General features: G+C 36.9%; 1 protein-coding gene across 1 annotated transcript in view; it reads right to left on the bottom strand.

The window, feature by feature from the left end:
* SEL1L2 (SEL1L2 ERAD E3 ligase adaptor subunit) overlaps positions 1-23935 on the bottom strand; it is a 97236-nt gene that overhangs the window by 47615 nt on the left and 25686 nt on the right. The window contains exons 4-5 of the mRNA XM_006087966.1: positions 13710-13812; positions 10541-10703 (exon numbers count right to left, since the gene is read on the bottom strand). Of these exons, the coding sequence (XP_006088028.1) occupies positions 10541-10703; positions 13710-13812 (266 nt within the window). The remainder of the gene's footprint in view (positions 1-10540; positions 10704-13709; positions 13813-23935) is intronic.

Raw genomic sequence — 23935 nt, forward strand, 5'->3', positions numbered from 1 at the left:
TTTTTCCTTGTGTGATTATTTTTTGAAAATACTTTTTCAATTCTAACTTTTTAATTTTGTTTGTATTTTACATGTAGATGTAGTCAGTGTATACTTTTTTGTCTTCCTGGATTCTCTTTGTGAAACCACCTTCAATTCTCTGTTCATTTGGTTCAATGAACTAATGGGCTTCTCACTCTTTTCTGAATCCAGGGGAGGTCACCTGACATTGGATCAACCAATCAAATATACTTTTTTCAATATATTTTTATTTTTTCAATTACAGTTTTGCTTTAGTTTCAGTATACAGCATAGTAGTTAGACATGATACCATACATAGTTATTTCAAAATTATTGACTATATTTCCTATGCTGTACTTTAAATCCTGAGGACTACTTTTTAACTACCAATCTGTACTTATCAATCCCTTCAACTTTTCACCCAGTCTCCCAACTCCCTCCACCCCCTTCCAGCAATCATCAGTCTGTTCTCTATCTATGAGTTTGTTTCTGTTTCATTTGTTCTTTAGATTCCACATATAAGTGAAATTATATGGTATTCATCTTTCTTTGACTGACCCATTTTAGTTAGCATACTACTCTCTAGGTCCCTGGATGCAATGATTGACTCAGGGTTGGCTTGTGATCTAACCCAGTGCTTTTGATGAAATAATTGGGAAAGAAGCTGGCTTCTCTCACAGAGACTTTCAGATATAAGGGAGAAGGATATCTACAGCTGTTGTTGGCCATTCTTTGCTTCCACATGGGGTGAGCTGGCTCAAAATAAAGCCATAATAGAAAAAAAGAAAGCAAAGAGCTCAAGAAAGTATGTCCTCATATCTTCATTCTTTCCTCTTGATCCAGGTTATAAAGGCAGCTACAACTTGGACTTCACAATTACATGAGCCAATAAATCCCGCTTTTGCTTAAGCCAGTTAGGTTGTTTTCTCTGTACTTGAAACTCAGAAAATCCAAACTGATACAAGTGGACATCTCTGTTGGTGGGAAGCTCATTAAGTTAATAGATACTTAAGCAAAATTAATCTCTATATAGTAGTTGTTGCCTTAGTACTTAGTTGCCTTAAACTGTGTAGTAATTTGGTGCTCTACAAATCACTTCCTTTTTTGTAACACTCTCTGCCTTTTAGACACTTGAGGGCAGCTGTCTGGTACCTCAATTGTTCTCTTCTACAAAGATTCCCCATTCTGCCTTCCTCATGTAATATATTTTGGGTTATAATCACCATCTTGTGTGTTCTCTGAATCTGGACTACATTGTGGATGCCATATTTCTGTCATGGCCTTGTCAAAACAAAGTAGTTACAAGTTCCTAAAAAAGGGAAGATATCCCAAAGTGGATGAAACTGTGTTACTTTCTATTACTAATTTATGTGCAAATGAATGGCTGCAAGCCAAGCCTTGAAACTCAAGGCAGGAGAAATTGACAAATCCCAAGGAATAGATGGAAACTCTTAAACAATGAGAATCTGTGGTGACCAATTTATTTAACATGATATATAATGATTAGGGTGTTCAACATTGAACATTGTCAGATACTTCTTGCTGACCTGGAACTGAACTTCCAGCAACATGTGATTCAACTGAAGAAAAAAATAAGTATGTTTAGTCAAATTGGAGTCAGCATTAACAGGTGCAGAATGAGTCAGTAGTTTGGAAGAAATTCTGGAGGTAATTGAGGAACACGCCCTAAAGATATTCTTTTCTTCAAAACTTTAAAAATATATGTATTTTATTTATTTCAGAGATGAAGGGAGAGAGAGATAGAAACATCAATGATGAGAGAAAATCATTGATCAGCTCCCTCCTGCATGCCCCCTGCTGGGGATTGAGACCACAACCCTGACATGTGCCTTGACCAGGAATCCGAACTGTGCCTCCTGGTTCATAGGTCAATGCTCAACCACTAAGCCACACTGGGTGGGCTCTAATGATATTCTGAATGGTACAGAGAATGATATCGTGTCGGACAAAGCTAGTTACCAACTAAGTTTTCTAAGTTTAAACTGATTCAATTGGATTCTCAATGAGAAGAATTTTGGAACACCTTAATTTATTTAACTTATATTTACCTTTTTTATATAACCAAATACTGGTCTATGATACAAATCCATGTCTAAAATGTCTAAAACAAAACTTTTAATAGAAATAAAACAACCAAAGGACTTTTATGCATGCATATAAGCATAAGTGATGGATGTGGACAACAGGGGGTGAGGGTGAGGGCAGGATTGGGGGGATGAGGGGACATTGGGGGGATAAGGACACATTTGTAATATCTTATTCAATAAAGGGGAAAAAAGAAATAAAACATAAATTCTAATAAGAATATACTGATTTATGCTTTAATTGACAACTTTTATATGATACAAGTATATAACTGACATTTAAAAAGTATATAACTTATAGTCAATGGTGTCTTATAATGGATAAAATATGGAATTATCATCTCTACTGCAAGTTTCCCATTTCTCAATTTAGCAACCTGTAAAACAGCTTGCTTAATACAAATTGTTCTTTTTAAAAAAATATATTTTATTGATTTTTTACAGAGAGGAAGGGAGACGGATAGAGAGTTAGAAACATCAGTGACAGAGAAACATCGATCAGCTGATCAGCTGCCTCCTGCACACCCCCTACTGGGGATGTCCCCGCAACCAAGGTACATGCCCTTGCCGGAATCGAACCCGGGACCCTTCAGTCCGCAGGCCAACGCTCTATCCACTGAGCCAAACCGGTCAGGGCAATACAAATTGTTCTTAATGAACCCATGCTGCTTGACAAATAGTACAGCTTCATTTTATGGGATTTTCATAAACAAACATCAGGAAAATATGATGGGGAGTCTTCCATTAAACTCACCAACACTATGTGTGATTTGGACGAATTTGGCAACCAGCCTCCAGGGTTTGTGGCTTTTTTCCTGCCCTTGTTAGTCTTTGACAAGTTGGTAGTGACATTTACAAATTCTTTCAGTATCCAGGGATGAAACTGAATTGGGTCAAGAGATTTGAACTCACCTCAAAAAGATGTTCATTGTACTTTGCTTTAGGTGCTTCTGAGAAAAGTACATTCTAAGCTTTTATTTCTTAATATAAGTATCCTTGTTTTATTTTAAACACAGTTTCTATTGAGGGTAGAGTTAATATATAAATTTAACATTTTATATAACTTCATCAAACTAATGGATGCATACATATATAAAAAATTAAAATTCTAATACTTCTGAAGGCTTATAATATAAACATCAATACCATACTCCTTTCTAAGTCACTCCTTATTCTATTCATAAACAATAATTTTTAATTACTTTAGCATTCTTCTTCTGATAATTGCCACTGTTGTGACACCTGATAAGCTGCTACTTCTTGCTGTTAATTTATATATTTCACACATTGTCTATCTGATAGATATTTATTCAGGTCATCTATATCACTTTCTCATTTTTTCTCCTCCCTCCTCTTCTTAATAGAGTCATAACACTATATTTTGTCAGAATATAATTATAAAATCTGTTTTGGTGTTTCTAATCTTTTCAAGGTTCTACTCATTTGGAGCTTTATCATTCCTGTCAGCATTTTTACAAGCTCATTCCACATTCTCATTCATATCTTCGGTAATATGCCTTTCTTTCCATGCTTTATATTAAAAACAGTCTGGTATTAGCCATCCAACTCAATTGTTGATGAAATATTTGAAGAGCACAGGGTCATAGGTAGAATTCTGTGGCAGACTGCCAGAGACTTGCTTTTACATTGGCATCGATCCATTAGTCTACACTCTATCTACCTTCATCAAAGCCCACATTTTTATTTTTTCATCTAGTTCATGAGAACATCATGCAAGAAAAAAGAACTATGCTACTTCTTAAACTAGGGAATTGACTACAGAGTTCAATTCCCCCAAAGCTTATAGCTCTAACATGTGGTTTATAAGTATAATTTGTATAATCTACTTAATCCATAAACTGAAAAAAAAATTCTATGATTCAGCCAATTCCTTTTTAGTCTCCAAGGCTCCGTTGTTAGGATAGTTGACCACAGAGGCTGTTATTAGTAATGGAAGGTATCTGGAATCCTGGCACTCCTGTAACCCTTCTAAGTTTATATTTAAAATGATTTAAGTGGCTCATTTTATTTTATTTTATTTTATTTTTTTAAAAATATATTTTATTGATTTTTCACAGAGAGGAAGGGAGAGAGATAGAGAGCTAGAAACATCGATGAGAGAGAAACATCGACCAGCCGCCTCCTGCACATCTCCTACTGGGGATGTGCCCGCAACCCAGGTACATGCCCTTGACCGGAATCGAACCTGGGACCTTTCAGTTCGCAGGCCGACGCTCTATCCACTGAGCCAAACCGGTTTCGGCATAAGTGGCTCATTTTAAAGAGTCAATATTAGATTCTTATTTTCTTGAAATGCTTGCAATTTTTGATTCTGCTTAATTTAGAATCTGGTTTACTTACGTAGAAACTTTGATGGTAAACAAATATTTCATCAACTATTAAGTTGAATGGCTAATGCCAGATTGGTTGTTTTTTTTTTATCAGAAAATTAAGATACTGTGTTATTCAGTTGAGCTTGTATTTTTAAATATGCTTCACCAACAGTATATTATTTTGTGCAAAGCCTACCATACTTTTTGGTCTGATCCTTCTGAGAAATTTGTGAGGTCATGAAATTGTGAAGTGAGTTGTGTAGGAGTTAAATTTCCATCCTCTGACTGTGGAGAAGAGCTCACTTCTGTATAAAGCTCACTCTTGAAAGAAAGGACTAAAACCATCATTTTACCAGCTGCAAAGAACCATTCCAGAGACGCACTCCCTCTCTCTTCAGCAGAAAAGTAACAATGGGTATTTTGAATTAATTTTCAAGGGTTCAACTTTCTTTCTATCTTTCTTTTCTTTTCTTTTTCTTATTTTTCTTTTTTTTTTTTTTTTACATTCCTTAAAGCATGGTAGGCATAGAGGAAGACAAAAGATGTTTTGGGCTCTTATGTAGTAGATATGCTGATTATAGTCAGTTTTACCCTATTCCTTTACACCTGGGCATTGTCTCCTAACAATTTACAATAATCAGGTTTTGGTATTTGATCTTTTTCTGAGATAAGGGCTGAGATGAAATGAGATGGATTATAGACTGATAAAATCTTAATCCAGAAAAAAATGCTTCGAGTTGAAAGAGAAGCTACATAATAGTAATGACATCAATGATACTTTCAGTGGCTTTTAAAGGTCGAATTCTGCAAATTAGATTTGTTTATAAGACTGGATTCTGAACTCAACCATTGTGCTGTGCTTTTTAAGGAGCTGTTATAGAATCTGGGATTTGAATGGAAGGAGTTAAGCATAGAGAATATTTTATTATATTTCAAAACAAATTACTCAGGTTCCATAATAAGAATTTAAAAATTAAATATTCCTTCTTTTACTTGTTACATAAGACATTATCATTAAAAGAGAAAAATATTAAGCAAATTTCCATTAATTGTGGTACAAGGCTTGAAAGCATCTGAAATCATTACTTTTAGCTCAAATTGCTACCAAACAAAAGTGTGAATCAACCTTAATAAGCAACTTAGATCTGGTCTATACTCTTACTACAAAAAGAGCATTCACATCAAGATGAAATGCTTTATACAGCAATACTAGAATTATCAAAGTGATTATTAGATTGATACTAAAATATTTTTTCAGTAGTAGCACAGTGCTAATAACTATAGTCCCTCTATGAAACACATCTATAATTCAAATCTTAAATAAATGAAGACTATGTGGAATCTACCATTGTTATAGAATTATTATAGCTTTTTCTTGTCTGGGAAGCTCTTTATCTGTCCTTTGATTCTTAATGATAGCTTTGCTGGGTGGAGAAATCTTGATTGTAAGTCCTTACTTTTCATCACTGAATATTTCTTGCTAATCTCTTCTGGCCTTCAAAATTTTTGTTGAGAAATAATGTGACAGTCTTATGGGAATGCCCTTGTAGATAACCAACTGCTTTTCTCTTGCTGCTTTTAAGATTCTCTTTGTCTTTAACCTTTGACATTTTAATTATGACATGTCTTGAAGTGGGCCTTTTTGGCTTTATCTTGTTTGGGAATCTCTGAGCTTCCTGAACATGTATGTCTATTTCCTTCACTAGGTTAGGGTAGTTTTCCATCATTACTTTTTACATAGGTTTTCAATTTCTTGTTCTCTCTCTTCTCTTTCTGGAACCCTCATGATTCGAATGTTGGTATGCTTAAAATTGTCTCAGAAGCCCCTAATACTATTCTCATTTTTAAAAATTCTTGCTTATTTTTGTTGTTCTGAGGGTGTTTTCTGCTTCCATATCTTCCAAATCTCTACTTTGATTTTTTGCTTCATCTGCTCCACTACTGATTCCCTCTAATGTATTCTTCATCTCATCTGGTACATTCTTCATTTCTGCCTGGTTCCTTTCATGTTTTCTATCTCTGTTTTTATATCTCTTTAACTTCTAAGTTCAACTACTATTCCTTTAAATTTATTAAGCATCCTTATAACCAATGTTTTAAACTCTCTCCATTTAGTTTAGTTCTTTTTCTGGAGTTTTGTTCTGTTCTTTATTTGGGACATGTTTCTTTGTTTCCTTATTTTGGCTGCCTCTCTGTGTTTGTTTCTGTGTATTGGAGCTGCTACATCTCCTGTGTTTGGTAGAATGGCCTTGTGTACCAGGTGTCCTGTAGGTCCTGGTTTGCCCCCTGCATGGGATATGTACACCCCCCTGTTGTAGTTGAGCCTTGATTGCTGTTGGTACATCAATGGGAGGGGTTTACCCCCAGGCTGATAAGTTACAAGGGCTGGCTATGATCACTGAGAAGGATCAGCTGTGTAAGGACTGATTCCACTGAGCAGGACCCACTTCAGTGGGGCTCTACTCAGTCTGCCCAAGTGGTGTGTCCCTGTGGAGGAGGTAGGGTGGTGCTTTGACATGATCTGAAGCTGTCTGCTAAGTGTGCTTGCTCTGGGGCTTCCAAGAAGGTGCAGGCCAAGGTTAGCTACCACACGAGTCCTGCCCTGGGTCCACCTGGCATGAACTACAAAATGATCTGGAGATGGGGCCAGGAGAGGCCAAGTTGGTAACAAAGGCCAGCTACCACTAGTGCTGTGCCTGGTGCCACTGAGCAAGAGGTACACAGTATGCTGAGGCCAGATGCTACTTGTTTGAAATATTTTAGGAATGCTGTCTGTAGCATGAACCATGATAGGTTGTTTGTATGGAAAAGCCACTGAATTGCTTGGGTTGGGCCTGCAAGTTGGGTAGGGTGGGGTCTTAGGGAATCACCTAGGTGGGGCAAACTGTGTTAGCCAGGTTGATGGAAACAGATATGGTGCCTGCCTGCTGGCTCTGTGAGGGGAGAGCCCAGACAAGAAACAATGGCCTGTGCTCCCATTTCTGTCTGGGAGAAAGCTCCCCCCATCTCCCAACAACTCTTGCCCCAAAGCTAGACAACTTCCTCCTTTCCTGTATGTCCCTAGTGCCCAGTGCTAAACTGAGTGAGTGACTTGGAATAAGTCTGTGTGTCAGCCCTTTAAGAGGAACTTCCTGGGACTTCTGTAGCCCTCTGTCTCACTCAGCCACAAAGTTCGCTGGCTTTACCAGCCAGAAGTTACTGGGACTTCTCTTCCCAGCACTTGAACCCTGAGCTGGGGCCCTGGTGGGGGGCTAAGACCCCTTGATTCTTAGGGGGCACCACTGCATTTGAGATAGCCCTCCTAATTTTTATCCAACACACATGGGTGTGGGACTAGCCCATTCTGCATCTCACCCTTCCTACCAGTCTCAATGTGGCTTCTTTATATCCTTAGTTATAGCACTTCTGTTCAGCTAGATTTTAGGAGAATCTGAATGGTGGTTGTTCTATAGTTTAATTTAATTCTGATGTAGTTGTGGGAGGATTTGAGTACTGCATTTACCTAAGCTACCATCTTGACTGGAAGGGCTAGGCGGTATCATTTTAGTGGTGGACATGATGATAAAATTTGATCTGTCTTAAAACTTTATATTTTTGATTATCCAAATATGGAGAAAGAAGGTTTGATAACTCTCATATTTTATTATAACATTTATAAATCTGTTTACTGTTTTGTAAATATAATTATTTTATATTTAACTACAAAACATTACCTAGGGTAAAAATAGTATTCAACAACTCACATTAATTAAAATTATATGGCTATTTAAAATGATGATATTAATCTGTATATATTTATATGGGAAGATGTCTATGATATCTTGTTAAGTGAATAAAGAGCAGATTAGGAAACAGCAATTAAAGTATGATCTCATTTTCAAAAATAAATTATACATAGTTATAGGTAAAATTCTAGAAGAATAATAGTGGGAGTGATATTTATATTCTTTTTTTATAATTAATGATTACAAAGTTCCAGGCATGGAATTAAGTACCTTCACATATTATTTTAATCCTACAATAACTCTATTGATTAATTCATCATTAATTGTGATATAACCAATTACATATACATATATAATTATATCAGTATATAATTATTTATATAAGTATATAATTAATTATTTATATATTTTTGTCCCAGGTACTGTGCTAAATGCTAGTGATACAGCAGCGAACCAGACAGACACAGTACCCAGTGTGAAGTGTTTTTTTTAAAATTATAATCTACATTCACTATTATTTTGTATTAGTTTTAGGTGTATAGCCATAATGGTTAGACAACCATATACTTTACAAATGTTCCCCCTGATATTTATAGTATCCATATGTAGTTATCACAATATTATTGACTATATTTCCTATGCTATACTTTACATCCCCATGAATAGTTTGCAAAGCTTTACATTTATATAATGGAATATGACTCATCCACACACAAAATGAAATATTACCATTTGCAACAGCATGGATAGACCTAAAGGATTTTATGGAAGTGAAATGTCAATCACACAAAGATAAATATCATATGATTTCACTTACATGTGGAATCTAAAGAACAATATACCGTAAATGGACAAACAAAAGAGAAACAGACTCATAGACACAGAGAGCAGACTGATAGTTCCCAGTGTTTTATCATTATCCCAGCTACAGTTAAAAATTAGAGAGGTTGCCCCACAGTCTTCTGGTCCAATTTCTGGTTCAACTAAACCTAAAGACTCATAAGACTCCAATAGGCTACATTTACCAACAGTCTATTCAGTTGGGTATCACACAGGAACCACAGTTTCAGAAGGCAGCACCAGGCCCTCTTGTCTGTGGAAATCTCCCCTGCAGTTAGCACAATATTCCAGTAGCCATCTTTGGTCCCTTAGATGATGGCTCAGATCCAGGGGCTTATATTAACAATGGGTGGGTGTGGGAGCCACCCTGACATAAAAATGTCACGCCCCATGTAACAACTCCATAGATATAGTGTCCAGGGTAAGAATCACTATGACCATCAGGTATTTATAGTTCATTATGGTTCCTCCCAGTCCAAAGGAAGCTTTTCAATCAGAGATCATTTCAATCATAAGCAATGCTCCCTAGAAACACAGTTAACATTTTACTCCTATCAAATTACCAGGGAAACAGAGCTAGAGTGAACGGAAGGTCAAATTCTCATGCAGAAGAAGGAAAAAAGGTTTTCTTACATAGCTACACAATAAGCAAGTGGCAGTATAGATTCAAACTTAAGTTTTTCTGATTCCAAAGCATAGTTTCTGAAATTTACTGGATGGTAAAAAAACAAAACAAAACACACACACACACACACACACACACACACATCTTGGAGGAAAGTTTTTAGACTTTCTTCTTCATACTTTCTGTATTCTCAGATTTCTTTTTGTAATGAGCATGAATTTCTTCTGTAATTAGGAAGAAATATTTTCACTAAAAAGACTAGAAACATGAAAATATGATTTTGCTATAGCATTAAGTAGCCAGAAACAAAATGATATATGCACTTGTATTGTGATTAGAATGGTGTAAAAAGGAAGATGCAGAGAGGAAGAAACCAAGGGAAAATGCAATAGTTGAGTCAGGGTAGTTGGTTTATGAAGGTCTTTTTTTGAATTTTTTTCAAATTTTCTATGAAATGCTTATTTTATTCTTGGAATAAAATGAAACGCATTTTTTAAGTAGAAAAGTAAATATATATAGCTTATTAAGTATTTCAAACATGAAAACCAGGAAAACATCATCCCAAGGTAATAGATTTAGTTCTATATTTCTTTGTATAGGTGAATATACTTTACATATAAAACGTATGTTAAGAATTCAGAGTTCTCAAATTTTCTCAGAACACACATGGACATGGAAAGTGGAGTAGAGAGCAGTTTTGTTCCATTCCTGAAAGTCACTAATGTAACTGTAAGGATTTGTCCATGGCTGCTGCTGGTTCCCTGCCCTGACACTAAATATTCTGTGCATTGCAGTAACTTCCCTAGGTCTGGATTCATGAAGTAGTGTGGGAATACTATTGCCCAATTCCTCTTACATGTTATAGTTATTTCAGGATGTAGTTATTTGAGATTTATTTTTTCCAAAACTCACATTTTGGGCTTTATATGATCCTTCTTTGGCCAACAGCTCATATAATTGGATAGCTGCTGTTATGTTTTGCATGCCAAAATTTCCAAATAGCAAAGCATCAGCCATTTTCTCCATAGCTTTCAAGTTTCCCAGGTCAGCTGCTTTGGCAAAGAATATGTAGGCTCTGTTTCAAGAATATCCAGTTAGAAGTTTGATAATAAAAAATGAAATTTTCTGTTCCCTCTTTCATAATACTTCTCTCTAGGACCCAGTTGCCATTTCTCTTAACAATATGGTTTAGCTAAAGTCCATTACACCTCTAGACTAGTAGATTCTTTTATCCTTAGATTAGTCTAAGATTAAAATTTCAATATATCTGACAAATAGGGAAGCTGATAAAAAGGAGAAATATATAAAATACATTATATATACCAAGCTAATATACCAAGTGAAGTGAAAAATTGAGGCACTTGTCCTAAAATAGTGAACTCCAAGTTCACTATGAATACTTGTTTTATAAAGTAAATTCTGAAATATATAACAATATTATAAAAATCAATTGAAAATAATCAAAACTGATGGTCACTTCTAGGAAGTTACTATCATGAGAACAACAGTCCCTTAATATTCTGAAATAATTTTTTATAACACAACATATTCTTATCAGATCAAAGTCAGGGCTGTATGGAAAAACAATAACCAAACAAAACCTAATGATTATAAGGGCTCTAGAGTCTGACTGCCTCAGTTCAAATCCTGGCTCTACCACTTATTAGTTCAGAGCTTTGGGCAAGTTATTTAACTTCCCTGTGCCTCTCTCGCCTATGGAAAAGGGATAATAATAACACCTATTTCATAGGGTTGCTGGGAAGATTCAATGAAATAGTCCATAGGAAGTAATTGGTATAGCACCTGGTATAGAGTGAGTACTCAATAAATTTAGCTATCATCATCATCATCATCATCATCATCATCACCACCACCACTTTTGCATAGGTTCTAAAGTTTTATGGCACTGTAATTTTCTCCTGTAATTAGTGGGTAAATGGTGTGAGAGCTTAGTGATTGCAAATATAGATGCCATAGGATTGCCTCACATTGCATTTTCTGAGGGGTCAGAAGCCACCTTCTGTACAGCAGTAATGGATCTGTGTAATGGATCTGTATGACAGCAGTGATGGAGAGACTTGCAAGGTCAAAACTTGTGTCAGAGACAGAGAGTACTTTTGGGATTGATTTTTACTATTATAACTTCCTTTCTGGTAGTGGTAAGACATGAAAGCATTAACCTTTACCTGTGACATTGACTCAAATGCTGGAACAAACACACATATCTGCCATTGCTACCAGTTTAGAAGGATCAGGAGACTCAGCTTTATGTACCACCTTTCCAGGCTGATGTTAACATAGCCTGCTCTTGGTAAAAGGCTGGGACAGAATGAATAGACAAAAAAGGATGGGCTAGTGACATCCAGGTAGGCATTAGAGTCCCGGATGGCAAAACAGAGAGTAGACTTCAGTGAAAAAATAAAAAAGAAGCCAGGAGGTTAAGCAAGAAATTGTCAGAGCAAGCTGAGAACCTGGGAAACAGAACACAAGTAAGATAGAAGGTCTCAAAGGTCAATGAATGCACATGTCTGGCATCCAGGGATAGATTTGACATCAGGATACAGATTCCCTAAAGCTCTCTGTCACATGACTTGCTGCTGCAACTGCATAGCCTGGTTGGATGCTCAGACTAGAAGGGCACTGACATGGATCAGGGTAGAGAAACCTCAGGCTGTAGGATCCAGCAGTATATCCATTCACTGGTCCTGGGTGCAGCAATGGGTTGCAAAACCAATCTTTCTATGTGCCTTTGATTTTGAGGGAGAGGTGGGTATCTAGGTCCCCCTGTCAGGAAGGTCCAAGGTGATATAAGGAATGCTAGAAGCAGGACCCAGGGCTGGAGAAAGTTGTTGGTAAATTAAATAGGATTAAGATCTGGGCTGCAATCCCCAAAAGGAGAACCTGGGCAGCAAGGGCAAAAGGAAAGTTCAATTAGGTATCTGGTATTAAGGTGGGTGCAGGGAGAGGGGGAGGCTAAATGCATCTCTAGAGCACATCAGAAACTTGGTGTGGGGCAGCAGCATAGTTCCCAACCTTCTTTGTTGATGTGGAGTGATTCTTAATGACAGCTAACACTGGCTGTCACAGAGGCTTCTTGACTCCTTCAGACAAATTTGTATTTCCCTGACATGCTTGCTTAACATCTGTAAATTCTAATAGCACTGACTTGTTTAACAATTTGCCTCTTATACATACAAAGAAGCTGAATGACTGAATGAGAGGATCAATTCCCTTACTTCTTAACTCATAAGTCTGGGGATAAAATGGGATCACATACACGAAAGTGCTTTAAAACCAGAAAGTACTGAACAAATACATAGGAGAATAAAGCATTCTAAAACAACTACACTAATTAAATAACAAATTTAATTTTATTTGGAATCCTATATAATAACAGCCTAATATGCCAAGTGTCCAGTTTTCTGGTCGGCCATTCAACCAATCAAAGCGTAATATGCTAATGATATACTAAGGCCGCTCAACTGCTGCACTGACATGCACTGACCACCAGGGGGCAGACGTCCTGACCGCTAGGTTAGCTTGCTGCTGGGGTCCTGCTGATAGGGACTGAGCGAGAAGGGCCAGACACGCCCCAGAGCCTTCCCGCAGTCCCTCCCAGGCTGGCCAACATCCCACATCCCTCCCTGGCCCTGATCGTGCACTGGTGGGATCCCTTGGCCTGGCCTGTGCCATCTTGCAATCTGGGACCCCTCAGGGGATGGTGGAGAGCCTGTTTCGGCCCAATCCTGCAGGCCAGGCCGAGGGACCCCACTGGTGCACAAATTCGTGCACTGGGCCTGTAGTATCTAATAAAAAGTCAAAAGAGAATATTTTTACCTGAATGTTCAGATAAGTGCCTTAATTCTGCATTTCACTTAATGTGAAGGAACCACAATTTCACATATGGTTCTATTTATTTATGCTGATAATATGTAGGATTCCTTAAAAATAAAAACTTATGAACAAATATGTTTATTTGTTATATCAATAACATGTTAATGACATTGAAACTAGTTTTTGAATTCTTCTTTTTCTCAACCTGGAAATTTAACTTGGCTTATGTAACTGGATAAAGACTTACTGTGCTTTTTGTCTTTGCCCTTTAGACTGCTGGAGAATCTTGATGCCCATCTTAAATAGCTGGTCGCCTTCAGCTGTGAAATTTTTCTTTGCTCGCTTTTTTACTATATATGAAAAAAAACAAGGAAAAGTAACATTATTTTTGTGTTTTATATTTTAAAAATAATGTGCTGGCATATTAGCTTGACTTTTGTTCTCCTTATTTTTTAATCTCTGCATTTCAAGAAAATCACCTTACTTTTGGTCAGAAGGTAGAAACTGCTTACAAAAGTATACTTGTCCTGCCTTTTGTGAAGGGGTCTGGATGATGGAGGAGACAGCGAGATGCTTTTGATGGTAAAAGGAAAAGAGATGTTCCAAGTCTGGAAAGGGGATACAAAGTCCCAAAGCAGAAGGCAGGAAGCAAGGCCTACAAGAGAAGGGTTTGCCTGGTATACCTAGAGGCCGGCTCTTAGACACCAGGCTCTCGGCTCCCAGACTCCCTTAATTAAGCATGGACCATAAACTTCAGAGCCATAACATTCCAAGAGGACATAAGGAAGGACATAGGCAATGGGCATCTCCAAGATGACAGGTGTACACCTAAGATTGGAGGTAAAAATTTAGCTTTGCCCAAGGCTCCCCCCTCCTCTCCTAGAATCTTTCTGAGATCTTTCTAGAGTCTAGACTATCTGAGAACTGTTGGGGATGAGCATCAGGAATAAAAGAGGGCTGAGTAAGTGTGCCACATTTAGGACCTTAGGGAAGACACACAGAAAGAGTATCAATAATAACTTGCCTTGTGGGATGGGGACTCAGAGTAACTTTAATAGGATTTAATGAAAATAAAAAAACAGAATTTAACCTGCTGCAATCATGATATTTCTCAAATGTATATAACACCTCACAATTTTCAAAACATTTTCACCAGCTTACAGATAGGAAAAGCTGGCTAGCTTTAGAGCCCTTCACACCACCGCAACACACACACACACACACACACACACACACACACACACACCCTTCCACAAGTCCATTACAGCACTCAGTGAAACCTCTGATTAGATGAACCCTTCTGAAGCCATTTTAAAGAAGCCATTTTAAAGGAAGGCATTCTGGGATTTGATGCTTCATTAACCAGACCACAAAGACTTAAGTGCCTCTTGTTTTTCTTCTCCTTGATAAGCTATCAGAATTGTTCACTTTCTTTTTAAAATGTAAACACTTTAAACTAATGTCTAAATTTAAAGCTAATTCATAATTATTTTGAATGTTTCAAGTTATCCAATCAATTTACTGATACCAGACATTTTAGCATCTAATTTCTGCCTTGAGTTATATGTTATCCATACTCATAATTAAGGAGGAAAGATAATGGGGGGAAACCTACTAATCTGCGTTTGGAATAGCAATGTCCTATTAACATGCTTTCCAAAGAGAGAGAATAACTTGAAACATTAACTCTGCCATGCATATACAAAAGAGAAATGATTTACTACTATAGCTTTCCATCCATGGCTTTTACTTTTTCATTAGTAACTCTTTTTTTTGTGCTTTCCAAATATATTGAAATACAACTTTTATTTACTATAAGAGAGCTCAATTATCAGAGAAAGTTATCTTCATAATACTTTAATTTCTTTTTTATGGTTTAATGATTTACAAATTTGGGAAAATGATTTGAGAACATCCTGAACTTATGTAAAGGATTTTCATGAGTCTGAAGTCCTCTGAGATGGCCATCTTTAAGCCAAGGGGAGAAGCAATAGAATGAAACCAACCTTGCTGATCATAGACTTTTGCATCCAGATTGTGAGAAAACAAATTTCTGCTATTTAAACCACCTTGCCTCTGGTATTTTGTTATGGCAAACTAATACAGATACCAACTTCATATCACATGAAAAACAAGCTGCCCCTTTTCCCCATGGGAAAGAATGCACCCAAAATCAACTTTCTGTCAGACCAGTAGCTACATTCTAAATGAATGTAGGAGGGATTGCAATTTCCCCTGGGCCCTTAAGGTCTCCAGGTGCTAGACATCTGACTTTCCCAGGCAGCTAGATGCCCAAATAGCTCACCTCTGAGAAGGCTACTTTTTTCCCCATGATTGTACTCTAAGTAGGCAGTGTAGCAGATAGACTTTCCATGTGTGCAGAAATCCCTGCACCCATCTCACCTCTCTGAGGGATGAGGGAGAACGGGGAACCTATGCCTTCTCATGTTGACCCTTCAACTATAAATTTCCCTAATAAAGTCTATTCTTTAATCCCCATCACTTGTCCTTGTGGAATTAATACAGATTCTTTTTGTTTATAATGAGTATAAGCAAATCTTTGGAACAAAAAGTGCTCACTTGCTTGTTTCAGATACTAATGAGAAAAAGGAGAGCTGGAGACAACTTGTTCTCTGTCGTTCATACTTTTACATATTTATTCAATCAATATGAACTGAATACTTACCATGTGTTAGACACAGTGATTGATATTGTGTTCACATATATGATCAAGACACTGCCCCATCCTGGCAGGGGAGACAGACATGTTTACCAAAAGTTACAATAGTCATGTGGTAGGCACTATGCAATAAGGCACTATTGGAGCACAGGAGCTTTCTTGTTTGTAACTAATACAAACACATGAAACATTCTAAAAAATAGACCACATATTATGGCACAAAACAAGTCTATATAAATTCAAGAAGACTGATATAATACCAAGCATCTTCTCGGATCACAATGGCATGAAGTTAGAAATCAACTATAATAAAAAACCTCAAAAATACTAAAATACATGGAGGCCAAATAGCAGGTTATTAAACAATGAATGGGTTACCAATGAGATCAAGAAAGAAATTAAAAACTTCCTGGAAACAAATGAAAATGAGCACACAACCACCCAAAACTTACAGGACATGGCAAAAGCAGTCCTGACAGGAAAGTTCATAGCATTACAGACCTATCTCAAGAAACAAGAAAAAGCACTAATAAACTATCTAACCCTACAGCTAAATGAATTAGAAAGAGAACAACAAGAAAATCCTAGCGGAAGTAGAAGGAAGGAAACAATAAAGATCAGAGAGGAAATAAATGACATAGAGACAAAAAAATACAGTACAAAATATCAATAAATCCAAGGGCTGGTTATTTAAAAAGATAAATAAGATTGATGAACCTCTAGCCAGACTCATCAAGAAACAGAGACGACACAAATAAATAGAATATATCCTACCCCCCCCAATACCAATAAAAAGAATATATGCACCCTATGTTCATAGCAGCATTATTTACCATACCTAAGATTTGGAAACAGCCCAAGTGCCCATTAGTAGGTGAATGGATAAAAAAGCCATGGGACATTTATAAAATGGAATACTATGCAGCTGTGAAAAAGAGGGATCTCCCTTTGGTACAGCATGAATGGACTTGGAGAATATTATGCTAAGTGAAATAAGCCAATCTGAGAAAGACAAGTATCACATGATCTCCTTTATCTGTGGAATCTAACAAACAAAATGAATTGACCAACAAAATAAGACCCAAAGCATGGAGGCATGGGACAGACTGACATACCTCAATGTGGGGATGGGGGGACGAGAAGAGATAAACCAAGAAATATATACTTATATGCATAGCCCATGGACACAAGTAATAGGGTGGTGAAGACCTGAGGGAGTGATTAGGGGCTGGGAGGAGGGGGGATAAAAGGTGAAAAAGTGGGGGACATCTGTAATACTATCAACAACAAAAATATATTTTAAAAAAGAGAAAAATCCAAGACTCATCCATTACAAGTTCTTCTTCTTCTTTTTTTTTTTTAAATCTTCCAACTGAGCCACACTGACCAGGGCCCATTACCAGTTCTGATCATAGCTTGCCAAAACATCAATGCCCATGCTTATTTTTCATCATTTCTAGTACCCGAGGAAATAAATGATAGAGCCCAGCTCTGCATTAAAAATAAAATTATAAAAGTTTCGGCATGCTTTAGGTATCCTTTTTCAGATATTTGTAGCAGCAGGATTTCCACATTGGACTAGCCCACCATTTTGCTAGAATGGGATATCTTCAGTAATTTTCTTTTAAAAACAACTCATTTACATACAACTTCTGTTGATTTAAAGAAAAACTTTTAGTAATAGGAAATGGCATGCAGATTGGGTTTCCTGATAAGCAGACTTTAAGAGTTCATAGTGTTATAAAGACGTGCCCTTGGGAACCACAATTGGGGAAGAAGATGGATTGGGCAGAAGGAGAAGCTATGATGCAGGCCCATTAAACCCTTCTCTGACCCCACAGGGTGCTCTGGAGCTTAAATGGCTTTTCTAACTCATCCCAAGTTAGGCTGATATGGTCCAGTCTTTATGCTCCTGAATTGACTAGTCATAGGAAGTGGGCTGCCCCAGGGAGGAGGCACAACCTTGGCTATGCAGTATTCTGCACCTGAGACAGTCCCTGAAGGGACTGGCTGCTTGAAGGCTGTCTGCATACAGCACTGCCAGCAACTGGGGCAACAAGTCCCTCATTGAAGAGAGGACCTGGACGGCACTTCACAATATCCTCCACGTACATTCCAAAAGTCCATAAAGTGGAAAACAAGTGATAAATTTAGCCTACCTGGTCACAGACCACAGAAACAAGAAAAAGAATGCCAAGACTGGCTTAACACAAGATTCCAAAACAGTTCCTCCCCAAATCAAGAACACTGATCTGATTTCCGAAATTAATAATGATTAAATCCAAGAAATGCCAGGAAGGACCTTGTCAGGAGAAATGCATTGAAGAATATAGAAGGCAGTGTTCCAGTGGCCTGCAGGAACAGGCTCCATTGTTCCCTCTGCATGATTAATTATTGATTTGTCTTGCTAACAATGTAATAAAGATAATTACTCTATTAGATTCAATTCTGATTCAGAAAGAATAATTAGCTGAGTGAAATGAACATGCCATTTTAAAAAATGTAATGGATGTGAAAGCATTGTGTTCAACTGTAAAACTATTCAAATGTACTCTAAAAATGTAAGGCTTTGTTATTTTTATATAGCACCTATATTGTTGTATGTTATTGAGAATGGTAGACTTGGAGTAAGAAGACCTGAGTTTATATCCTACCTCTATATAGAAAGAATTTAACTCAGTTTAATTCAGCAAATATTTTTCGTATTAACTATGTGACAGATACTAAGCGAGGCACAGATCTTGCCTTGAGGTAATGGGAGTAAAATGCTACTGGTTATATTTGAGAAATTCTAGGTAAAGCTACAAATGGTAGAGAATGGAAACTGGATAAGTAGTTCCTCTATTTTCAAGATAGGGAGAAATATATTAATATTCCAGAAATGGCTTGATGTTAATCTCTTTATTTTTTTAAATCCTCACCTTTTCTTTTTTTAAATCCTCACCCAAGGATATTTTTATTGATGAGAGAGAGAGAGAGAGAGAGAGAGAGAGAGAGAGAGAGAGAGACATAAACATTGATCAGTTGCCTCCCATAAGCGCCCTGACGGGGGATGGAACTCACATCCTTTCAGTGTATGCCCTGATCAGGAATCAAACGCCCAAACTTTAGGTGTATGAGATGATGCTCCAACCCACTGAGCCATATAGGCCAGGGAAATCTCTTGAATTTTCAGCACAGATTATTATACATGGTTTGTGAGCCTTCAATTAAGGTGATGTGATCACTAAGAATTAGAAATGTTTTTTTGAGAATGTTAGATTAAATCTCATTTCGTACTTCTGAAGGATTAGCAAGTCTGAGAATAGCATTTATACAGAACGCTCATATCCCATCTTTTATGATATACTTTGTACAAAATGTTGGATGAGAATAGAATTTAGCACAGTTTTAGTCAGTCTGACACTCATGTGTAGCCCATATTCCTGTTTCACTCCACAACCTGTGAAGTTCAAACCCTCCCTTTAGAAGGTTACTTCTCCATAGCTTCCTTTACTTTCTTAACTTGATTCAATAGGCACATTTCCTAGGTTGTCCCATATTCCTAGGTAACTCAACATCACTTCTAGTTGTTCCCCCAAAATATTCACTCTTACAACGCATTTATGAGGAAGGTTGATTTTTGCCAAAGATTTTATAAAGCAAAATGAGATCATTAATTTCACTAACAAAAACAATTCTAAGGCTTATCAATGAGTTAAAAACCTCAGTTGGGTTCTCCAACTTTGATGTTTTATTGGTTTCTTAAATTGGCATAATAACCATCTTTCTGACCCCTTAATTTCTCCATATTTTTCTTCTATTCTCTTTTATTATTACTCTTCAAAAATAAAATGACGAGATTTCTCTTTCTGGCTCTACAGTGCAATTTCTTCCCACTCTTGAACACTTGGAAACAGCTGACACTAGGCTTCTGTGTGCATTAGAGGTGGGGCATCAGGAAAAGGTGTTTGCCTACCTTCTATCCACAAATGCATATTAAGCCAACTTCCAAAACAAGGACAAGTGATCACTTTACAAGGTATTCTGGTTAATAAAATTTTATTTTTTCAACCTCATTACATGTAGATTTGTATCTGGTTGATCAATGGGTAAATACAATTCTAGAAATTTATGGTGGATTATTGAAGGTAGATTATTAAGGCTCTAAGGTTGACCCTGTCTTGCTAATTTCTTGAGCAAAAGATTGGAAAGCATGCTTATCAACATTTTGAATGACAGAAAATAGAAGAGAATAGCTGATGAGTTAGCTGATGTAATCAATAGGTTAGAATAATAGTATAAATAAACAGAATAAGATTTAACATACATAAATCTAAAATCTTAGGCTTAGATTCAAATATTTAGATGAACATATAAGAATTGGAAGATACCTGGTTGTAATGATTAATTTTATGTGTCTACTCACCTAAGCTACAGTCCCCAGTTATTAAATAAAACAGTAGTTATTGCTGGGAGGGTATTTTATAGATGTTATTAAAACCCATAAGCAGGTGACTTTAAGTATTGGAGATTATCCAGATAATCTGGGCTGGGCAGAATTAATCAGATAAAAGGCTTAATCAGTTGAATGGAGCTGGGGTTTCCCTGAGAAGGAAAAATTTAACCTGTAAACAGTGGCTTCAGCTGCTGGACTAGGAGTTCCAGCCTGCCCTTGTTGACAGGCAGCCCCCCACAATCATGCACACCAATGCCTTGCGATAAATCCTTTAACATATATCTCCTATTGGTTCTTTTTTTTTCTGGTTGAGCCCTGACTGATACACTGGTTTAGTACTTTAGGTGAGCAAATATTTCAATTTGCTGTAAGTTCATTATATGTCATCACTGATAATGGTACCAAGAACAACTAGCAGGATCTTAGAAACAATATGTATGAGCCACAGTATTCAGGGAGGTAGGGTAACAGCTCCACTGTACTCTGCATGGAGCAATCAATAACGATGATTAGGTATGGCTCCAAATGGCATAGTTTAATATCAACATAGACTACTACTTAAGATCACTGTTGGCAAGTGATTTTGGTTTAATCTACATTAAGAACATAAGAAAGAGATGTATTAAATAATGTCATAAGCTGCTTTATATGATGTAGTGAGCTTAGTCACAGTATTTAAGTAGAAGCTGGTTGTCATCTGCCAGAAATACCTGATGAAAGATGACATTAGATTAGATGACTTCTTAAGTTTCATAATTCTAATATCCTGAAATTTTACCTTTAATAACTATGCTACTATTCCATATCACTAAAAGTCCATCCTTTTAGTTCATGCCATTTAATTTCTTTGTCTGGAAAACCTGGTGTGTTGGATGTCTTCTGATTGCCTTTCTAGATCAACTCCTCTCTATTCTGTTCCCTGGCACACAAACCCACATGGACTGGATCAATGAACTCTCTTCTCCTCCAGCTTCTGGTTAGGTTGGGCTGAAAGGCACCAGCAGGAGGGATGGAGGGTAGGAAGAGCATGAGGTAGGAGTATTTTATTCCCTGGCTTCTCATTCTGGGTTGTGGCAGGCTGACTTTGTCCTTTGACCTGAGGTCGTAGTTGTGTCAGACAGCCCTCTCCACTTTGCTTCCCTTCTCAGCATTCCAGTAGCCACTATTGCCCTGTGACCACTCAGGCTTAGGGGTGGTAATTACTGTTCCAACCTGGAAAATACTTTGTGGTTTCCCACTACATTGTCTGTGCCTTTAGAAATAGTCCCTTTATTAAATTTTTCTCAAATGACTCAGTTTAAACATGCCATTTGTTTCCTGTCAAAACCCTACCTGATACTTTGAGTAACACACACATCAACATTTTTATGTATATCTAGAGCCAACTCTTCAATTGAGCAGCAAGCCAGTCTTTTGGGGTAAATATGGAGAAGAGTGCTCTTAAAATATTAAGATTTAAACATTAAAAAAATCATTGTTAAATCAAGACTCTCATAAAAAAACAACAAGCAGTAATAACTCTTCTATATTTACTTCTGGCAGGACACATTTTCTAAGTTATGTAAAGCTTGGTGAATGGATATTATGACTTGTAAGACAAGGCTTTTCAAATGTCCTTTAGAGCATTTAGATAGGCAGCAATGAATGAATGCATGTACACTCCCTAGAAGACTGGAGGACAGGAAGACAATTTTTAAAGTCTTAGGTTTGATAATTCAAAATGTGAAATGTCTTGAATACATTATAGCTATTACATAGTTCTAAAATAAAAATGTTTTTAATTATTTACCATTATTTATTTTCCCTTAAAAACTTCAAGTAAATTTAGTACTCAGGAAATTGCAGTATCTTTATTGTGTAAGTTCAATATTTCCCCCAAACTCTTTTGGGACACATAGGATTAAAATTTCATGATATTGTCAGCTTTCTTTTGTGACAGGCATATGGCATAATGGCTAAGAGCTGGAGGACTTTGGCACCAGACCATCTAAGTTCAAATCTCAGTTTCCCTACTAAACATTGTTTTTGTGATGCTAAACAAATTATTTTATTTTGCTGTACTGCAGGTTTCACATCTTATAGATCATATTGGAGACCATAGTAAACTACCTTAAATTGAATAAAGGACTGAAATAATATAGAAAATGCTCAATTAGAGTTAGCTTATTACTTATTACTAGAGGCCCAGTGCATGAAATTCGTGCACTGGTAGGGTCCCTAGGGGCTGCCAGCTGCCAGCCGGACCTCCCTCCCTTCCCCTGGCCACCTGCCAGTGCTGCGGGCTGGGGTCTCCCTCCCTTCCCCTGGCCGGTCCGCCCCCTGGTTGAACTCCCGGAAGAACTACGGTCGAGGGGACAATTTGCATACTACTCTTTTATTATATAGGATTATTAGACATACTATAACCACTTGCATATAAGGGAAAGAAACTTCATTTGAAGGGTGACATTATTTGCTCTTTTAAACAGGAAAGGCTTTTTTAAACAACCACTACCTACCTTACTTGCCAAATTAACCAATTCTTTTCATTTATTCTACCAAATTACTGAAGTCCACAGCATATAGAATTCTTACAGCACGTGGGATTGTGCATGTGTGAACTTCTGTTCCCATCCCTTGCTTACCAAAAATAAGGAATGCTTGTTCTTAAACCTGTTTGTACCAGTTGTACTTTTATCATAATTATAGAATTTAATAAAACAATATATAAACTGATTAAATATAAGTGCAGAAAGAAATTGTGTTTCTGTGTAACTTAAATACTATGAAAAAACTTGATAAAGGATGGCCACTAAAAATTACCCAATTTAATTGTAGGTGAAGCATCCAAAACAGCAGTTCTCAACCTGTGGGTCGCGACCCCTTTGGGTGTCGAACGACCTTTTCACAGGGATCACCTAAGACTATCGGAAAACACATATATAATTACATATTGTTTTTGTGATTAATCGCTATGTTTTAATTATGTTCAATTTGCAACAATGAAATTGAGGAACTGTATTAAAGGGTCGCAGCATTAGGAAGGTTGAGAACCACTGATATAGAATGAGTAGGGGAAAAGTCTGCAAATATATGTCAGGATTCTACCCACAGATTGCTCCATAAATGTATTTAGTGCTTCACTTTATTAAATACTTGAGATGGGAAATCATAAATGTTTCAGTTTGAGTGAGGTTTATACTACAAATGCTAATCAGTGTACCTATGCTGAATAAAAGGCAGGCCATGTTTTGATGTAAAAAAAAATGGTCAGGTGAAATGTTTCAATGTATATCACTTAGATTTAAAATAGGTTAAAGAGATGTTTATATAATTTTTTATAATGCCATTAAAAACTGATCTTAATTTTTTTCTG

The sequence above is a fragment of the Myotis lucifugus genome, unplaced genomic scaffold, assembly GCF_000147115.1.
Source record: "Myotis lucifugus unplaced genomic scaffold, Myoluc2.0 scaffold_42, whole genome shotgun sequence".
NCBI classification, from domain to species: Eukaryota; Metazoa; Chordata; class Mammalia; order Chiroptera; family Vespertilionidae; genus Myotis; species Myotis lucifugus.